General features: G+C 38.6%; 1 protein-coding gene across 1 annotated transcript in view; it reads right to left on the minus strand.

Annotated features, from left to right (window-relative positions):
- Positions 1 to 6: 6 nt before the first annotated feature.
- Positions 7 to 21,032, minus strand: part of pcm1 (pericentriolar material 1) — a 152,121-nt gene continuing 131,095 nt past the window's right edge. Inside the window, exons 31-39 of the mRNA XM_048598181.1 lie at positions 17,904 to 18,101; positions 17,133 to 17,192; positions 16,659 to 16,806; positions 15,280 to 15,437; positions 12,404 to 12,476; positions 12,009 to 12,238; positions 9,356 to 9,451; positions 3,407 to 3,524; positions 7 to 1,278 (exon numbers count right to left, since the gene is read on the minus strand). Coding sequence (XP_048454138.1) covers positions 1,253 to 1,278; positions 3,407 to 3,524; positions 9,356 to 9,451; positions 12,009 to 12,238; positions 12,404 to 12,476; positions 15,280 to 15,437; positions 16,659 to 16,806; positions 17,133 to 17,192; positions 17,904 to 18,101 — 1,107 coding nt within the window. The 3' untranslated portion in view covers positions 7 to 1,252. The remainder of the gene's footprint in view (positions 1,279 to 3,406; positions 3,525 to 9,355; positions 9,452 to 12,008; positions 12,239 to 12,403; positions 12,477 to 15,279; positions 15,438 to 16,658; positions 16,807 to 17,132; positions 17,193 to 17,903; positions 18,102 to 21,032) is intronic.

Raw genomic sequence — 21,032 nt, forward strand, 5'->3', positions numbered from 1 at the left:
TCAGCTCTTGAACTAACTAGAATATGTAGTTTTTCATTGTGACATCAACTTGGAGGTTTTGGAACTAATTCAGATCTTGCTTTTGACACTCAAGTTTGATATTAATAGTCATTGCTCATTTGCAAGCTTAGATTCAGTTGCGTGGCATCCAGTGAATCTTGTTCGAGTATATTTATAAAAATAGTAAGCAGTTTTATCTGAACTTGAGAATTTTAGCAGATGACAGTACTTTGAATTGACAAATCAATATTCTTAGTTCTTTAAAATACCAATCTTACAGTGTTTGTACATAATTCTATACTAGAATATGAAAGCAGAGAAAAAAGCCACATTTTTGAGATCAGTAATTCAGTGTTAAGATGAATATTACTCACTTTTGCCTGCAATACATTAATACTGTGGCTCTTTCTAATTTGCAAATGAGTTGCAATATTAACAAAAGTAGGACAAGTTATTTAAATATCCAACATTCATTATCACATTTCAGATTTACGGGTGCATTTGGTAGATTAGAAGAGGTTCTACTGAAAAGACAGCAGCATAAGTCAATTAGAACAATTTAGCTACGATGGATGAACCCAGCTGATCAAGAATGTCACCTTCTGTGCCAAAGTGTTGTATTGAACACAGCAGATATATTGAAGTTACCATACTGTTGTTTGCAAGGCTAGCTTTATGTCAGGTGACAGTAGCAGATACTATAAACTGCATATGGGGCAACGTTATCCTTAACAAAAGTACTTGCACACATTGTGGAGAGCCTCAAAATTACTCCACAATGAACAAGCACAATAAAATCTCTAAAAATAGATCGATATTGGTGCTATTTTAAAGAACAGCAGTGTATGAAACCAGATCAAGTTACCAATCTAGGTAAAACGGACAGAAAGGAAACTGTAATGAATATATCACATTCACCATCTTCCGAATGACAAAATATAGTAGTGCTGGGACTAGAGACTTTCATTATAAAAGTGGATTTCTTTTATTATAAAAGAGGGTTGTCTGTCATTTCATTTGTAAAAATTGGAAATTCAAGTTAGAGTATTCAAAAACAAAATTATTGAAAGTATTATGATGTATTGCAACTTATGGAGCAAGAAATATTGGTCAGTCTAAACCCAATAAGGGGACAACAATTCTAGCAGAAGGCTAATTAAAAGAAAATATGTTTTAAGCCATAAACAAGGATTAAATTTAATTAACGTATTCAAATCAAACATGACAGTGATGAAGATCAATAAATATTCATTCATGTGCTTCGGGCTCCACCGTCATCTAAAACAAAGGGAAAAAAATTAATATTGTTGATAGTTTTCAAATTAATAATACTCATTACAGCCCCAAACTCTTTCCATTTAAACCACAGAATGCTTTTACACTAATAAGACTATAGTTAATAGCATGATTCAGCAGATAGAGTGTTCACCTAGCATATGATGGCTCAAAATCATGCAGAGTAAACAGATGTTAGAGAGAATAAAAACTGAAAGAACTGTGGATGCTGTAAATTAAGAACAAAATCAGAGTTAATGTTTTGGGTCCGGTGACCCTTCCTCAGAACTTTCCCAAGTTCTGAGGAAGGGTCACTGGACCCAAAACGTTAACTCTGATTTTCTCTACACAGATGCTGCCAGACCTGCTGAGCTTTTCCAGCAACTTCAGATGTTGGAGAGAATTTGTTTTTTGCTATACATTTTACCAAAACGAAATTAAGAATGGAGCCTAAAATATCACACCATGACTGTTTCCTTTGAATTTTCTCACATCCCTTTAATTTGCATCTCTGATATTTAACTTCAGTCTGTGATTCTACTCTAGATAAGGGTATGAAGCAGGTGCACAATTCTTCCAGAGTGTAAATATATCAAAGGTAGAAACTGAAAACAAATTACTCCTTACTATAAGTAGCTGTGATAAAAAGGCAAAGAAAAAATTTCATTTGCAAAATTTCCATTTTAAAAACAAAACATTCTGGATCATAAGTCCATAAGATATAGGTGCAAAATGAGGCCACTCATTCAATCGAGTCTGATCCACCATTTGATCGTGGTTGATATGTTTCTCAACACCATTCTCCAGCCTTCTCCCCATAATCCTCAATGCCCTTACCAAGCAAAAACCTATTACTGCCTTAAAATACACTCAATGACTTTACCGCAAAAGGCTGTAGCAGCCATGAGTTAGACAGATTCACCATCCTCTGGCTGAAGAATTCCTCATCTCAGTTCTGAAGGGTTGTCCTTTCACTCTGAGGCTGTGCCCTCGGGGCCTAGTCTCTCCTACTCATGGAAACATCTTCACCACATCCATTCCATCCGCAACTCTGTATTCTGTAAGTTTCAATCAATTCCGCCCTGCCTTCCTGCAAACCTTCTAAACTCCATTGAGTACAGGCCCAGAGTCCTCACATAACGAGCCCTTTATTCCTGGGAGCATTCTTGTAAATCTTTGCTGGAACAGCTGCAACACCAGCACATCCTTCCTTAGATACGGGACCCAAAATTGCTCACAATATTCTAAATGCTGTCTGACCAGAGCCTGATACAGCCTCAGATGTATATCTCCACTCTTAGATTCTAGCCCTCTTGAAATTAATGTGAACATTGCATTTGCCTTCCTAACTGCCAAATGAATCTGCATGTTAACCTTAAGTCCTTTGTGCTTCAGATTTATGAAGCCTTTCCCAGTTTAGAAAATAGTCTATTTCTCTATTCTTCATACGAAAAAGTGTACAACCTCATTTTCCCACATGATTTTCCTCCTGTGACATCTTTGCCCACTCTCCAAGCCTGTCCAAATCCATATGCAGTCTACCTCCTTTCTCAACACTACCTGTCCCTCCATCTATGTTTGCGTCATCTCTTAACTTAGCAACAACGCCCTCAGTTACTTTGTCCAGATCGTTAACGTGTAATGTGAATAGTTCTGGTCCCAACACGGACCCCTGCAGAACTCCACTAATCACTGGCAACCATGCTGAAAAAGACCCCTTTATCCCTACTCTCTGCGTTCTGCCAGTGAGCCAATTTTCTACCCATGTCAGTACCTTGTTCTGAATGCCATGTGTTCTCATCTTATTTAGCAGCCTCCTGTGAGACACCTTGTCAAAGGCCTTCTGGAAATCCAAATAGATCACATATACTGGCTGTCCTTTGTCTAACTTGGTTGTTATTTCCTCAAAGAATTCTGAGAACCACACAAGATTCTACCTGAATGATAATTTTGTAACTGTTTCTCCCTAAAGCATCTTTACATGTCGCACATCAGGACTTTGGTTTATGTAATTAGTTAAACTGTAACCTATCAGGAGGTTAGAATAAATCCAATATTGCCTGGAACACCACTGAGCAATTAAACTACAAAACGCAGGCAAGTTCTTGCAAAAATCTAATTCACCTCTTACCTGGTTCTTTTAGAGTGTCCGAGTTGCCTGCAAGCTCTTGTGCTCCATCTGCATTCAGCAGAACACAAGCTAAATTGTTATGCTGCTCTTCTTCAGAAATTCTCCTAACCAATTCATCCTGTGGATATTTGAAAACAAATTATGGAGCATGTTTTTAAGTTAATGCCCATTAATATCTCTAGTCAGTTATCTCAGGTCTCAAAGTTCAATTTCTAAATTTATGGGCACCAACAAATTGGGAATGTAGTCAATTTAGGGATGGATTGTGCCTAAATAAAAGGCAACATTAATAACATAATGCAGAACAGACATAACATATGAACTTCAATATAGCTAAGTGTGACGCAGTTCATTTTGTCCAAAAGAATAAAATTGCTGTATTCTGTTCGAAAAGAAGTGCTCAAATGGGGTAGAGGGTCAGAGGGATTTAAGGATACTGTAAAATCCTCAATTAAAGTTGCAATTCTCACAAATGCAAACATAATTTTATGTGAAACACCACTCACACTAACCAGTGTTAAAATTGGAGTTACATTCCTTTGGACTGTGCTTGGAAAATAATGTACAGATTGAGAAACTGTACCATACATATTTAGAAATGGAGACACTACTAAATCTAAGAGAAACTGAGCAGTTAGTAGGTAGTTAAGGATCTTTCTCTGTATGAAAAAAAACTTTAAAAAGATTAGGCTGAGATGGTTTACATTTCTGAAACTAAAATTGAAACAAAATGACCTTCAAAATAAGATGTTAAAAATATATAAAAGTACCGTAAATACATTTAACTTTAACTGAGTATGATTATTAACTGCACAAGTTTCATTTAGTGGCAGAACTGGTTATTGTGGGCAACACTATCTGCACTGACCAACTTCTGTCACTAGGTATATCACAGGAATTCAGTGCAAGCTCCAAATGAAAGCCACGAGAAAAGTAGACAGTGTATATTTTAATGAAAACAGCAGACACAGACTGGCGATGGAAACTGGAATGGTGAAGAGGGATTGAAAGCAGGGGCATGAACCAGTGGAAGGCAAAGGCACTTCAGGACTCAATATGGGGCGGAAGCATGGGGAAAATGTCTCGAGAGCATGCAGACCTTACAACTGGAAGTTTGCTACAAATATTAAACTGATACTTTCAAAGTTAATTGAGAATATTGTCACTATTTTACAAACAACATTAAATCAAGACAATCTTTTTTATTCACTCATGGGACATGGGCATTGCTGGCTGAGCCAACATTTATTGCCTGCCCTAGTTGCCCTTGAGAAGGCGGTGGTAAACTGTTGTAGTCCATGGGCTGTAGGTGGTGATAAACTGCTGCAGTCCATGTGCTGTAGGTAGACTCAATGTTGTTAAGAGGGGAATTCCAAGATTCTGGCCCTTTAACTTAGTCAACTTTAAATAGGTCCTTGCTGAACAGATAAATCAATCATTAAAAGTGCAAAGTTAATGAAGGCAAAAACACTGAGATTCATATTGAGGGTGATAGAATAAGTTAACCTTATGGACAGTGCTGCTGAAAATACAGACAAATGTTGTCAAAACTTGCATTCATCAGGACAATTCGCAAGAATATAATAAAGGGGAAAGCCAACATGTCTACTGAAGGAGAGGTACTGCTGTTTGGTTGGCAAAGTATTGCCAAGGAGAATGCAGCAGTTAATGACTATTGACTGTTAACTGCCAGGTTTTGTTTAATTTTAAACCAGGCATGTTGACTTAGTTCAGTCAGGGCAGTGACTTCAGCAATTAACTGGCAAATAGCTGCTACCTAGTTTGTTGAGATGAAGCAGGCGCAGTGCATACACGTTCTTATGACTGTATTTAAAAGGACCTGTGTATTGATAGATGTGGTTTGCAGTACATATTAATATGAAAATTGGTAGGGTGGTAAATAGCAAGGAAGATTGCTGTAAACTGCAGGAGGATATCAACGCACTGGTCAGGGGGGCAGAGCATCAGCACATGAAGTTTAACTTGGAAAAGTGAGATAATGCACTTGTGAAGGGCTAACAAGTCAAGGGATCATTGTATAAATGGTAGGAGCCTGGAAAGTATTGAAGATCAGAGGGGATTTGATGTGCATACCCACCGATACCTGAAGGTAGCAGAGCAGTAGATAATGTTGTTAAGGTGGCATATGGGAGACTTGTCTTTAATAGCAGAGGCATTGAATGAAGGAGCTAGGAGATTACGTTGGAATAAATCACAAAATAGACTGGTTAAGCTACAACTGAAGTACGTCAGCATTTCTGGCCACCACATTATAAGAAAGGATGTGACTGCACTAGACAGGGCACACAGAAGATTTATCAGGATGCTATCTGTGCTGCAGGATCTGAATTATGAGCAAAGATTGAATAAGATGGCATTTTTTTCCTTGGAGCATTGAAGTGAAGTGAAGCAGTGAAGGTTGAGAGGAGGTCTACTAGAGGTGTACAAGATCATGAGGGATACAGATAAGGTGAATAGGAAGGACATTAGAGTCATACAGCACAGAAACAGACCCTTCAGTCCAACTCGTCCATGCTGACAAAGTTGTCCAAACAAAATTAGTCCCATTTGCCTCCTATCCCTCTAAACCTTTCTTGTTTGCGTACCCGTCTAAATGTATTTTAAGTATTGCAACTGTACCTGCATCTACCACTTCCACAGGCGGGTGTGAAAAAGTTGTTGCTCAGGTCCCTTTTAAATCTTTCTCCTCTCACCTTAAACCTATGCCCCCTAGTTTCGTACCTTCCTACCCTAGGGAAAAGGCCTTTGCTATTCACCTTATCTATACCCCTCATGATTTTATAAACCTCCATAAGGTCATCTCTCAACCTCCTATGCCCATTGAAAAAAGCTCCAGCCTATTCAGCCTCTCCTAATAACTCAAACTTTCCAGTTCTAGTAACACCTCTATAAATATTTTCAGCACCCTCTCCAATGTAAGAATCTCCTTCCTTAAAGTTTTTGAGATTTGTAGCTCGGGTCGTGGATGAGGTTGCAGACTTGCTCGCCAAGCCAGTGTGCTTGACTGCAGATGTTTTGTCACCCTGCTGTGTAACATCGTCAGTGCGCCTCCGGTGAAGCGTTGGTACTCGGTCCCCCTTGTTATTTATATGCCTCGGTTTGCTGGGATGGTTGGTATTAATTCTGGTTCTGTTTTTCAGTGGTGTGTATATTGGGTCCAGTTCAATGTGTTTGTTAACGGAGTTCTGGTTGGAATGCCAGACCTCCAGGAATTCCCTGGCATGTCTCTGTTTGGCTTGTGTTATTATGGATGTGTTGTCCCAGTCAAATTCGTGTCCTTCTCTGCCCGTGTGTATTGAGACCAGTGAGAATGGGTCGTGTTTCTTGGTGGCTAGTTGGTGTTCGTGTATCCTTATTGCCAGTTTTCTTCCAGTTTGGCCTATGTAGGTATTTCTCACAGTCCTTTTATATATTACATTAGTTTTATTGGTTGTGGGAACGGGGTCCTTTACGTACAATGTCACCTTGCCGGGTGACAAAACATCTGCAATCAAACACACCGGCTCAGTCAGCAAGTCTGCAACCTAATATCCTTCCGATAGCAGGGAGACCAGAACTGTAGTTCTGAGGAAGGTTCCGGACCCAAAATGTTAACTCTTTTTTTCTTCACAGATGCTGACAGACCTGCTGAGCTTTTCCAGCAATTTTGTTTGTGAGCAGAATTGTACACAGTACTCTAAATGTGGCCTCATTAACATCCTGTACAACCTTAACGTGATGTCCCAAACTTGAGTTTCTGGCTGCTAGGGTGAAGTCTTAAACAGCGCGTCTTCTTCTTAAAAACCAAAAAGATTGGATTATTTCTTTCTTCTGGATTGGAGAGAGACAGCACATGAGAATCATAATTGTTTTACAGTATTGCATTTTTGCCAAAGGATGTGTTTATGGGATTCTGCCTATATTGGAACAGTTGATTTTTTAAAAATTCATTAATGGGATGAGGCCGTTGCTAGCTAGGCAGCATTTATTGCCCATCTCTAATTGCCCAGAGGGCAGTTCAGAGTCAACCATATTGCTGTGGTTCCAGAGTTATATGCAGGCCAGACCAGGTAAGGATGGCAGTTTCTTTCGCTAAAGTACGTTAGTGAACCAGATGGGTTTTTCCAAAATTGACAACGGATTCATGGTCATCATTAGATTCTTAATTTCAGATACTTTTATTGCATTCAAATTCCACCATCTGCCATGGCGGGATTTGAACCCAGGTCCCTGAAACGTTATCTGGGTTTCTGGATTAACAGTCCAGTGATAATACCAGTAGGCCATTGCCTACTGTGGTTAAATAATCAGTAGTTAAATAATATTTTATCTTGTTAGGTGTTTCAACGAAGTAGTTACTTCTGTATTTTAACTGTTGTAAGAATAAACTGTGTTTTGATCAAAGCCTAGTGATGGATCAATCGAATTACATCTAGAACACAAACCTTACACTTGCCTTTAAATAAATATAAAAGTTAGGGTCTAGGCTATCTCCTTACAATATCTTTTGGGTTTTGGGGACTTGTAGTTTGGTCCATAACAACAGAAAGGCATATTATCATCTGACTGGTAATAAACTGAGTGGGGAATATACAATGAGACTTCAGTGACTGACGTAGTAGGACACCCAAGGTGAACATGCAGGTGCAGCAGGCAGTGAAGGTGGCAAATGGTATGTTGTCCCTCATAGCAAGAGGATAAATACAAGAACAGGTATGTCTTGGTAAGACCACACATGGAATACTGCATGCAATTTTGGTTTCTTTATCTGAGGAAGGCTGTTCTGGCTATGGAGGGAGTACAACAAAGACTGATTCCACAGATGACAGGACAGCCGTATGAGACAGGGTAGATGCAGGAAGAATGTTCCTAATGATGAGGGAGTCCAGAACCTGAGGTCATAGTCTAAGGGTATGTGGTAGGCCATTTCAGCCCGAGATGTGGAGAAATTTCTTAATCTAGAAATGGTGAGCATATGGAAATCACTATCACAGAAAGCAGTCAAGGCCAATCACTGTATGATTTCAAGAAGTTGGACTGGGCCTAAAGGAATCAAAAGATATGGGGGGAGGGGCAGAAAAGCAGGAATAGCCTACTGATTTGGATGATCAGTCATGATCATAATGAATTGCAGAGCTGGCTCAGCCAAATAGCCTAATCCTGCTCTTATTTTCTATATTTCTATTTGAAATTTAAACAAAGCCTGGCAGTTAACAGTCAACCAGTAATAACGGCAACATCTCCTCTGCAACACCTCTAACAATTTCAGACCATTTGCCAACCAGTCAACATTCTCCTCTCAATGTATAAAAATTGGTTTTTCCCCTTTTTGGCATTATTACGAACTGTCCTAATCAGTGCAAGATGAACAGCTTTGACAAAATGTGTTTATTCTCAACAATACTCTAATATGGTATTCAAAAGTGCCTATGGATAATTTTTTTTGTATCATGAAAATCTTATAGAGGTACTGGAGAAGATGCAAAGAAGCTTCACTAGAATTCTAATGGAATTGAGGGGCCATATCTATCTGGAAAGATAAAGCAGGACAGGGATAATTTTTTCACAAAAAAATCTGGAAGTCTTCAAGATTAAAGAAAGAATTGGTATAAATAACGTACAGAAAATGTTTCTACTTGCAATAAAGACCAGAGTAGGGCCATAAACAGAAGATAATCTAATAAATCCAATAGGGAATTCAGGAGATATGTTTAGCAGTGGTCAGAATGTGAACTCACTATGACCAACAGAAGTTGAGGTAACAAATGTAGGCACATTTGGGGGAATTTAGAAAATATGGGCAGATAGGCACAGAGGTTATGTCAATCAGGTCAAAGAAACAAGAGTGCAAGGATGCTCAATTGAAGCATAATAGCAGACTGGAGCTGTTAGGCTGAATGAACCAGTTTCCATGCTGTATATGCTATGTAATCTCTGTGCAGCGATTACCTCAGAGAGGACTGAAAGACTTGGAGGCACATTTTCCACTTTAACAAAGTCATCTTCATCTGATTTCTGGCTCAGGTTGCCAGATCCAGCTTCCTGCTGAAGGGAGTAAAAAAAACACATCATGAAGTTTTTGTTAAATCGCATATGCAATTGGGTAAAATTGAATGAGAAACGGAGTTTGTTAACATAAGAATGGCAAGAACCACTTCACACAATTCAAAAATTTAACTGAACCGATAGAAACATCAAAAGAAACAAAAAAAAACTAAGCAGTTTTAAAGATTATACTTAAAACACACCACCTTCCAAAATAAAACAAAGAACAGCAGATGCTGGAAATCCAAGACACACAATAACAGAGCTTGTTGGAGAAACTCAGCAGGTGTGGTAACATCTGTGAAGAAAAAACAGAGTTAACTCTTCTTCAGAACTGACAGCAGCTAGGAAATGATGACATTTATGCTGATGACAGGAGGTTGGGGGGGTGAGGTTGATGGAGAATCGGAGTGAGCGAATAGGTGTACAGGGACCCTTCTTCCACCCGATGACAGCCCACCTTTCAAACATCAGTTTATGCATGCAATTTTCTTCAGCAGTTCATCAAATCACAGAAAACTGCACAGCAGAAGGCCATTTGGTTCTCATCCTGTGTTGGCCCTTTGAAAGAACAGTTGTGCTGAGTCTTAACGTCCTTGCTTTTCATCTCTCACCCTTCAAATTCATCTTCCTTCAGCATTCGGCCAACTCACTTTGAAAATAATTTATAGAATTGATGTCCACCACCATGTAGTGCATTTCATACCTCAATAACTCATTTCACCTCTAGATTTCTTATTCTTATTTCTTCTTATTCCATGCCCTCTTATTATTGATCTACTTACCAAGATTTTTCCCCCTATTTACTTTATCAAAATCCATCATCTTGAAAACTTAGATTAGCTCAACCCTAACCTTTCCTGTTCATGAACAACTGTCCCAACTTTTCCAACCTCTCCTCATAACAGAAGTTCCTCATCCTTGAAAACTTTCCAGTAAACCTCCTGTACAACCTATAATAGTCCTCCACTGCCCTCAGAACCATCCTGTAGTGTGGAGTTCAGCACGGCCTGCATTATGCTAGCTAAGGTCTAACCAGATTTATAAAGTTCTAACGTGTTTGCATTTATATTTTATGTCTCTCATTAATAAACGAAATAACTTGAATGCTTTGTAACCACCTTATCAACTTCGAGGATTTGTGCATACGAACATTAAGGTCCATTTGCACTACATTAAAAATTTATCACTTACTATACTGTTCTTTCCATATTCTTTCTCCCAAAAATCATTACCTCAGAACAGTAGCCAATTGGTATAAGGATGTCTTCAATTCTAGTCTGTGGATGATGCTAGGACCTCTAGGTTGACAGATGCTTGTTTGAAGAGGCCAATTTATTGAATATTTATTACTATCTTGGAGAGACTAGATATATCCTACCTTTTAAATACAGTTCAGGCCAATCAAAGCCATAGATATCTAGTTGCAGATATTCAACGATCTGTCAGCCTTAAGGACATAAAAAGGCCTTTAGTGCCATCCTTTTTGATGTTAATGTGCCAACAGTTAAACCAAGATCTTGGCAGCAACTAGGGTAAATGCCTGCCTAATAACACCCAACTGAAAATGGTTGTATTTCTCATTTACACAGTGTTCATTTTTAATTTGATAAATGCAGTAGAATGCACACATTTCTAATGGACACATTTTTATAAATTTAGCAACTTGTGGTAAGACCCTCTGCAATAATCAAGGTGGTAATTGTGAATGAATCATCAAATTTTGCAGTGTTTGGTCTTTGGCAATGGGTAGTACAGCCACACTGACCAAACTACAGAGCCATTCAAATTGTTTTTCAGGCTAAGGTGAGTACGTCAGAGTACATGCAATCACAGCTTTCTTGAATGAACAAATTCTACACAGTTCTCTTGCTGCTTGCATGCTAATATATTTAATTCTGCCTGAATCATTCTTTCTCTAACTGGGTCCCTAGGAAGATAAGAATTGATTGCTGATTACCATATAATGTAGGTCAGCCTTTGCTTCTCCTTTCTTGTCCTGAAAGGATAGTCTATTATTACCCTTCCTGAAGGTTTTTCTCTCAGTGTCGATACTTAAATTCTCAAGAAACCTAAAAAAAGAAACAAAACCCTAGAAAGACCAGCATGTTGGAAATTCTATCTGCTTAATTTACCCTATGATGGGGGTAGTGGATTCTAATAAAACTTCAGACAAGAATTCTGATGCAAACAGCTTCATAGAATCGCAACAGTGTGGAATCAGGCCATTTGGCCCCTCGGGTCCACACCAACCCTCCGAAAGAGCATCCCACCCGTACATACCCCCCTACCCTATCCCTGTAACCCCATATTTCTCATGGCTAATCCACCTAGCCTGCACACCTCGGACTGATGGAGAAAAACCAACTGTCCCAACAGGCATATTCTAAGCTTTACTACAACATAATTGTGGTACCATCCACATGCCATGTAATGACATACCCTTGTGCTTATTTAGCACAGTTTCCCTAGAGCCTAATAAGCCCATCTATACATTTTTGGCTGAAGTAGAATATATATTACAAAGTCTTTCCAATATTGCATGGTCAGCACTTACATAATCATTCACTAACACAGGGGAATCTGTGTCAGGACTGCCAGCCAATGAGCTTTCTGGTGTTCCTTGCAGGTCATTTTCTTGTTCCATTTGTACTGCTGTTCCAGCATTTGCATTTTCACAAAAAGCCAATGATGGCTTTGGACACTTCTTGTCTTCATTAGCTGCATCCAATGGATTATGTTGGAAAGACTCATTGGGAAGATCAGGATTTGGGCTACTTTCATTTTCTGTTACAAAGTGAAAAGAAAAGTTCATTTAACACAATTGTTTTGTACACACAAGCATACAATAATCCTTTCTTTCATATTCTAATTTGATAATGAAATAAATTCAGAACTGTTGAACCTATCATCTGTCACTTTTTGAAAAGCAGACAAAAGATCAAACACTACCTGCAACGACAGTTAAATTTGTTTTCATGGATTGACTAGTCACATCATCCTTATTGGGCTCAGGACGAGTATCCTAAAAAGAGGAAAGTTCTTAATGTCAATAAGCATGGCACAAAATGTCATAATACTAATATTTAACAATATTTTTATTTTTACCAAACTCAGGATAGTAACATGACAGACCTTGTTTAAAATGCATTCTGATAAAGGCTTCATTTTCTCCGAACTAACGCTGAAACAATGCACAGGCCTTCGAATACAAGCTTCTAATCACAGATGACAATAGTGTCGAGACTGGGAATTGATATAATGTAAAAGGCAATACATTATGAGTCAGTACTGTACTCAAAGTCAGTCCAGCTAAGCAATGAGGAAATAATAATGTAGCTTGAGTTGGCACGTAATCTTTCACTACTATTAACCAAACGGTTCAAATAATTTGGTGCATATCAGCTGGGATGCATCAAACAGGAAGTAAATCATCAGACAGAATGGCATAAAGAGATGCCATGTTTTAACTTGGAGACCTCTGATTTTAACAGGCTACGAGACATCATCTTCACTCTCCTCATGATTATTCGCAAAAGTTTTTGATACAGGACTAACATGAGATTTGTCACAGCGCAGTGGTAGTGTCCATACCTCTGAGACAGAAGACCCAGATTCAAGTCTTACCTGCTCCAGAAGAATGCACAACACATCTGAACCAGTGGTTTAATGACATCTATGGAGCTAATACATGTTACTCTGTGTGGATGGTTACAATGTTTAAGATGAATGCTTTGTCAACAATAAGTTTTCTGAATTATCAACTTTAACACTGTCTCTAGCTTTAGGATTCTGTTTAATGAGCCGCTTTTGTAACTATTGAGCCCTCACACACTATAGGATAATGATCAGAATAGTACGCAGGATATTCGAGCAGGCTGTGAATCAGTACTCTACTTGTCACATTTATCAAAACAAACACAGAAAACGCTGGAGAAACTCAACAGGTCTGGTAGCAACTGTACAAAGAAAGAGAGTTAACATTTTGAGTCCAGTATGACTCTTCTTCAGAATGGTCACCTTTAGAGTCACCTTTACATGACTTCTGAAGTCAACTTTAATCGACTTTGGGTTTTGTTCTACTTCTCAGCCAACACGTCTCAAACAATAAGGATAAAGCAATTTTGAACCAAAGAAAATAATAGTTTTAATTAAAAGCAAACTACAGTGGATGCTGGAAATCTGAAACACAGAAAATGCTGGAAAAACTTTGCTGGTCTGGTAGCATCTGTGGAGAGAAAAATAGCTAATGTTTCAAGTCCGGTATGACCTTCCCCAGCACACTTGCCTTCATTGTTCAGTTCTTTGAGTAAAGGAGTTGCGAAGTTATGTTGAGGTTGTATAGGACATTGGTAAGGCGTCTTCTGGAGTACCGAGTCTAGTTCTGGTCGCCCAGTTATAGGAAGGATATTATTAAGGTGGAGAGGGTTCAGAAGAGACTTACCAGGATGTTGCTGGGTATGGAAGGTTTAAATTATAAAAAAGGCTGGATAGGCTGGGAATTTTTTCACTGGAGCTTAGGAGGTTGAGAGGTGAACGTATAGAGGTGTATAAAATCATGAGAGGTATAGATAGCTAGAAAGCCAGTTACTGGTAGGTCTCTTTCCCAGGATGGAGGATTTTAAGGCTAGAAGGCACATTTTCAAAGGTGAGAGGAGAGACATTTAAAACAAAGACATGAGAGGCAATTTTTTTTTTTACATAAGAGGGTGGTTCGCATGTGGAATGAACTTCCTGAGGAACTGGTGGATGTGGGCACAATTACAATGTTTACGGGACAGTTGGATAAGTACATGAATAGAAAAGGTTTGGTGGGATATGGGCCAGGAGCAGGCAGGTGGGGCTAGTTTGGGATTATACTCGGCATGGACTCGTTGGATCGAAGGGTCTGTTTCTGTGCTCCATGACTCTACAAGAGCATCTCACCTGGCCCGAGCTCCACACTCTGTCCCTATAATCCCGCACATTACCATGGCTAATCCACCCCTGGACACGACAGACAATTTAGCACAGCCAATCCTCCTAACCTGTGTATCTTTGGACTAATAATCTTTAGCTTAAGTCTGACATGCAAAGGGAAGTCAATCTGCTGTAAAAGACCACATAAGTTTTCTTTTTTAGGATTGTAAATGGAAGTTGGACTGTTACATAAATTGAATGCCAGGACAGTTTTGCAACTTGAAGATCAAGTGCTTCAGTTTGTGCCAGACACATGCTGCTTTTTGAAGCAGTGAGGGAGAATCTGAGGCTGAGTGGTGCTGAGAGTACTCTGAGTTAAGAATATTCTTTCAGATGACAGCCCTCTAATTAGGTGAGCTACAGAGAGCTAAAAAGCTGTAAAAGCAAGGGCAGCCTCCACAGCTTGCAAACTGAAAGCATTCATTTCTTCCTTCTCAGAAAGTACTGAGAGAGACATCTGAATCCACCTCAAAATGTGGACTTTTGGTCTTCAGAATTTTGTTTACCTTGTCCATATTCTTTTTCCACCCGTAGTCTCTGTGTGAAACCATGTGTTGTTTGTGTCATAATTGTGAATGTTGTATATGCAATTAGGGTTTTGAAAGGAGTATTGTTTAGGTTGCATAGTAATAGTTCAGCAATTCTTCTTTCCCTGATTTTGGCTAAGTGTGCTGCAATAAATAGTTATTTTCTGTGAATAATGAAATCTGGTTTGATTTGCTTTTGTCCTGAATAGCAGACAGTAAAGCAAATTGAACAATGTGGTGTTCTAATTAGGATTTTATATATCTTAGGATAACTTTTGGAACATTTGACACAATTAAGGGCACTCTCAAGGCAGTCATGATAATACTCATTAAATACATTACCTGTTCAGGATCATTTTCATCAGCAATTTCATTGTTGGCTTGAAGTGATGTTTGCACGTCAATAGCTCCAGAATCAAAATCCTCTATTTCATCTTCTTCATTCTCATCTTCCCCACTGCCATAATTAGTCAGGGCCTGAGTTTCAGCTTTGGACAGACCTGATGATTCCAATAAATTAAAAAAAAACGTAAGATTTATTTTTCTTTTATAAATTAAATGTTGACAAGGTGCCGCACAAGAGGCTGCTGAGTAAGATAAGGGCCCATGGTGTTAGAGGCAAGGTGCTAGCATGGATAGAAGATTGGCTGTCTGGCAGAAAGCAGAGAGTGGGGATAAAAGGGTCTTTCTCAGGATGGCAGCCGGCGACAAGTGGTGTTCCGCAAGCGTCAGTGTTGGGACCACAACTTTTCACCTTATACATTAATGATCTAGATGAAGGAACTGTGGGCATTCTGGCTAAGTATTCAGACGATACAGAGATAGGTAGAGGGACAGACAGTATTGAGGAGGTGGGGAGGCTGCAGAAGGATCTGGACAGGTTAGGAGAGTGAGCAAAGAAGTGGCAGATGGAGTACAACGTGGGAAAGTGTGAGGTCATGCACTTTGGTGAGAACAGTAAAAGCATGGACTATTTTCTAAATGGGGAGAAAATTCAGAAGTCTGAAGTGCAAAGAGACTTGGGAGTTCAAGTCCCAGATTCTCTCAAGGTAAACTTGCAGGTTGAGTCAGTAGTCAGGAAGGCAAATGCAATGTTGGCATTTATTTTGAGAAGACTTGAATATAAAAGCAGGGATGTACTACTGAGGTTTTATACGGCTCTGGTCAGGCCACATTTGGAGTATTGTGTGCAGTTTTGGGCCCCATATCTCAGGAAGGATGTACTGGCCCTGGAGCGGGTTCAGAGGAGGTTCACGAAAACGGTCCCAGGAATGGAAAGCTTAACATATGAGGAATGTTTGAGTACACTGGGACTATACTCATTGGAGTTTAGAAGGATGAAGGGGGATCTAATTGAAACTTACAGAATACTGAATGGCCTGCACAGAGTGGAAGGGAAGTGAGGTTGAAATAAACATGCTTCCCCTATGAGTTTATGGAAGCATTTTTGATCAAACCTGGCAGACCGAGATCTCATCTCAAATTCTGCACTGTGACTTCCTCTTTATTTCTACATTCCTGTACTTTTTGTACAAGTGAAGTATCAAATTTTGGTTGCCTGGGGAAAGAGGAGGTGGCCCTCTGACCTTGGATAGCAAGGTGTCTTAGTTCTCTCCCCTAGATGTGAGAACTTGTGTATGGGAGGTGGTTTTCAACACCTGAAACATAATATGTATTTGACCCACGTAACAGTTTAAAGATTCTGTTGAAAAATTTCTTACTTATGGAAACACATTTTGCAGGCAGCACTTCACTGTCCACATCATCCTCCTCTCTATCAGACAAAGCACTTTTCAATACCAGCTCAGCTTCAGTTGATTCATTTACTTTGAGACCATCTGCATTTACTGTTTCACTTTCATCCTTATCCTGCAAAGTCAAAAATTAGTAGTAGAACAAAGTTTGTTATCTAGAATATTAAAAAGGTCACAAAAATCTACCAGGAAAACTTTTAGCTTTAAAGTTTCATTTGAGTTACTGAAAGAATTGAACAAAAATGTTGAGAAATCCAAACTTGTATGATACTTCATGACAGTTGAGAAGACTTTATGATAATATCTAAAACATTTGTACAAGCAATTATAAGTAATTACTTCAATAAGACATAAAAAGTCAAATTTCTTTAAAAAATTCAGAACAAGAAAAAACACAAATCTGTCGTGACCGTTCACTGATTTTTTATCAGTCAGACTTACTTTGTCTTCATCTTCAAGCTCTTCTGCAGAGGAACCATTCTCTTTGGAATGTTGTTTCTCCTGTTAAGAGGAGTATTTTTAGAACAATAGCATATAAAACAGCTTTCACATCAAGCCAAAATAAACTCCGTTTCACACTGATTATCATCTACTTCTTCTTTCACAGATATGGGAAAATTTCAACAACAGAATAGACTTTCATATTTCCAAAGATAGGGAGATGGTGCCCTAGTGATATCATCATTGGATAGTAATGCAGAGATTAAAGTTCAAATACTGCCATGGCAGATGGTGGAATTTTAATCAATAAAAATGTGGAATTAAGAGTCTAGTGATAACCATGAAACCATTGTCAATTGTTGGAAAAAACAGACTACTTGGTACTTTAAGGAAGGTAATTACCACCCTTACCTAATTGGGTTTATATCCAGATCCACAACAATATGATTGACTCTTAGCTACCCTCTGAGAAATTAGGGATGAGGAATAAAATGCTGGCTGAGCCAGCGATGCCCATGTCCCACAAATAAATAAAAAGAAGAATCTCATGTTTCGATTTCATAGTTCACAAGCTTCCATGAAAGGAATTGTACACAAGTTATATTCCCAGTTTTAAAGTTTTCTGGATTAAAGTTATTTCAATATCTATTTCCGAATGCTAAAGACTTATTTTTCTTGCTTACAATTATTGTTAAAGCCACACAAAATATTCAAACAAATATATATGTGCAAGTTTAGATAGCGCATGTAAAAACAAACACATTACCGCACCTCAGTTGTATAACGTGGTTTAAAAGAAGCTACTTCCTTTAGTCTTTTGCATCTTTGCTTTGCTGCCACGCTGCTGTTATCCAAATCTTGCATAAGTCTGAAGAACGCAAGTTCATTAAACAGAATCTCTGAGATCTCTACCAGCAAATCCTCTCCACATTCCTTCAGTTTTCTACCAGCAAACTTTGCCAGAGAATCCTACATGAATAAAGTCAAAGCTTCAACCATGGAACATGGTATCAGGAGTCAACAATTCATTTGATCATAGTTGATTGATACCCAATATCTTAAGTGAATAAAATTCAACCTCAATTTTGAAATTTTCAGTTGATACAGCATCTACAATTTTTAGTGGTGAATGAGTTTCAGATTTCCCCTAGTTTACATATGTGGAAATGTTTTCTGAGTTCACTCCTAAAGCACCTTGATTTCTCACTTTTCAAATTGCAAACACCGAAGAGTTTTCTTGTTTCTCCAAAATTGGATGGATGAATCATTTATAATAATTGCATGAAAACACAATCCTCTTTCTTCTAAATACAAGTTATATTCATGCGAAATCTTTGATTATTAGTATCATTTCCTTAAACTGACACAGAATCCCTTTGCAAGGCTATTACATCGATTCTAAAGTGCAACATCCAAAACTGAATGCAATTCCTCAAAGGCCCTGTAAAACTGAAGCATCACATCCTCATATGAAAAGGAAACAATTCTAATCCCCTTCCAATAAAGGTAAACAATTCAATTAGCATTTTGATTTAGTTTGCTAGGATATTCACTGTTCATAACAAGATGTCTTCTACACTGAGGATACCAAATACACTTTAGGTGATCACTTTGCTGAACATCTCTATTTGTAAATATTAAACTAAATTTGCTGGGTTAGCTAAAATGAAATTAAATGAAATGAGGAATAAAAACAACATATGAAGTCTGAACTTATGTGAATATAAGGCCTCCAGAGGCAGTTAACAAATATATGCTGAGAACACCCAATACCAGTTCAAATAGCTGTCTGACAGTTTCAACTCTCTATAAACTAATAACCAAAATTTCAAAATGATTTACCTCCCTCTCTCACCCTACTTGTTGTCCAAAGGCTGTTAGTCACAAGTCCACTGTCATGATATTACAATGGTATAAGGAAAGGCAGATTCCAAGATCAACCTCGGTCATTACGGGTACTGAATCTGTGTTGGCATTGCTAAAGCACAGTCCAGCTAACTGAGTTAACTTGCCTCTAAATGATTTAACAGACTTAAAGGTGTAAATGCCTAAGAGATTAAACATGAGTTATCTGATGTCCTAAATGTTATAATTCATGACTTAAAAATTTATCCTCATTTTTTGTTGCAATAAACTTTTAATAATTTAGAACAGATACTGCAGATAATTACTTCGGACAGATTTTGTACACGTGGCTTTGATTTACTGTACCATGTGATCCGTTTCTTTTTTCCCCTTTATACACCATTGCAGGACCACACTGCAATTTCCTTCCACACAAGTGAAATTCCAGTCCAGGCCATCATCAACTTATATTTTTATTTTAGGTCTGCATTTGTACACTATCACCTACCACAAAAACCTAGGCTGTTGCATATTGTTTAAATGATGTTCCCTGCTTACCAAATTGATAGCTAATTCTGATTTGTTACTCAGTGTTACATGCCATTTGGCCTCTTGCCAAGTCAGTTCTAAAACATTGCTCTCGAAATTCCTTGATGGAGTATCCAAATGGGTCAGATACAAAAGGAATCTAGTGGTATCCATGAATTGCTGTTAAACCTGCACTTCTTGTCTGGTGATAAACATGTTCAAAAGGACTGGGATTCATCTCTACAGACATCCAAATCAAAAGTAGAGAAGAAAAACAAAGTCGTTGGAAAAGCTCAGCAGGTCTGGCAGCATCTGTGAAGAAAAAAATCAGAGTTAACATTTTGGGTCCGGTGACCCTTCCTCAGAACAGTTCTGAGGAAGGGTCACCGGACCTGAAAGATTAACTCTGATATTTTTCTTCACAGATTCTGCCAGACCTGCTGAGCTTTTCCAACGACTTTGTTTTTGTTCCTGATTTACGGCATCCACAGTTCTTTCGGTTTTTTTAAAAAGTAGAGAAGTTGGGTTATAAAGAACCTTGATCTGATCACAGCGTGCAGAGTTCTGGTATCACATTATGAAGTCACAGAAGCACTGGAAAAAGTGCAAATAAGATCACAAGGCTGTCAGTAGAATTGAGAAGGCACGATTATCATGATAGAGTGAACTGACTGGGGCTTTTTTTCTCTGGAAAAGAAGAGCTGATAGAGGCTAATTAATACAAGGTATACTGCAGAAACTCACTAAGGCTCCTTAGACAGCACTTTCCAAACCCAAAACCAGTGCCATCTAGAAGGACATGGACAACAGATAATTAGGAGCACCTGAGAATTCTCCCCCAAGTTATTTGACCATCCTATATCACTATTCCTTGACTGTCTTAGAGCTCAAATCCTGGAATTCCCTTCCCAATAGCATTGTGGGAGTGCCTACACCAAATGGACTGCAAGAAGGCAGCTCACTACCATCTTCTCAGAGGAAACTAGGGATGGGCAATAAACACCAGCTTAGCCAGCAAAATGCACATCCCTTAAATAAACAACAAAATGCTGTTGGATACAATAGAAATAAAACTAAAGTTCAGAAGAAACCTCTTGACTTGGAGTAAGAATGTGGAATGTGCAACACTCTAGAGTTTGAGGTGATTTGAATAGATGCATTTCAGAGTAAGCTAGATCAGGCACAACCAAGAAGGGAATGGAAGGCTGTTATATGAATAAGCTAAGGTGAGAGAAGGTTCACATGAATCAGAAACGCCATTATACATTTGAGAGACCATGGGCATGTTTCTGTGCCGTAGAGATCTGCATAATTCTATGTATTTATAGAGAGCCCACTTCATCACAACTCTCAGAATATCTCAAGCAGCTCCAGCACTATCTTACATCCAATACTATTCCCTGATCATCCATGCACAAATCCCTTTCATACTGCAGTAATTATGCAAGTGATCAGTATTGCTGCCACACCTCCTCTGACAATTTTCCTACTATTTATAACAATCCTTTAGCCTGGAATATTTAGCTC

The sequence above is a fragment of the Rhincodon typus genome, chromosome 1 (genome assembly GCF_021869965.1).
Source record: "Rhincodon typus isolate 14 chromosome 1, sRhiTyp1.1, whole genome shotgun sequence".
NCBI classification, from domain to species: Eukaryota; Metazoa; Chordata; class Chondrichthyes; order Orectolobiformes; family Rhincodontidae; genus Rhincodon; species Rhincodon typus.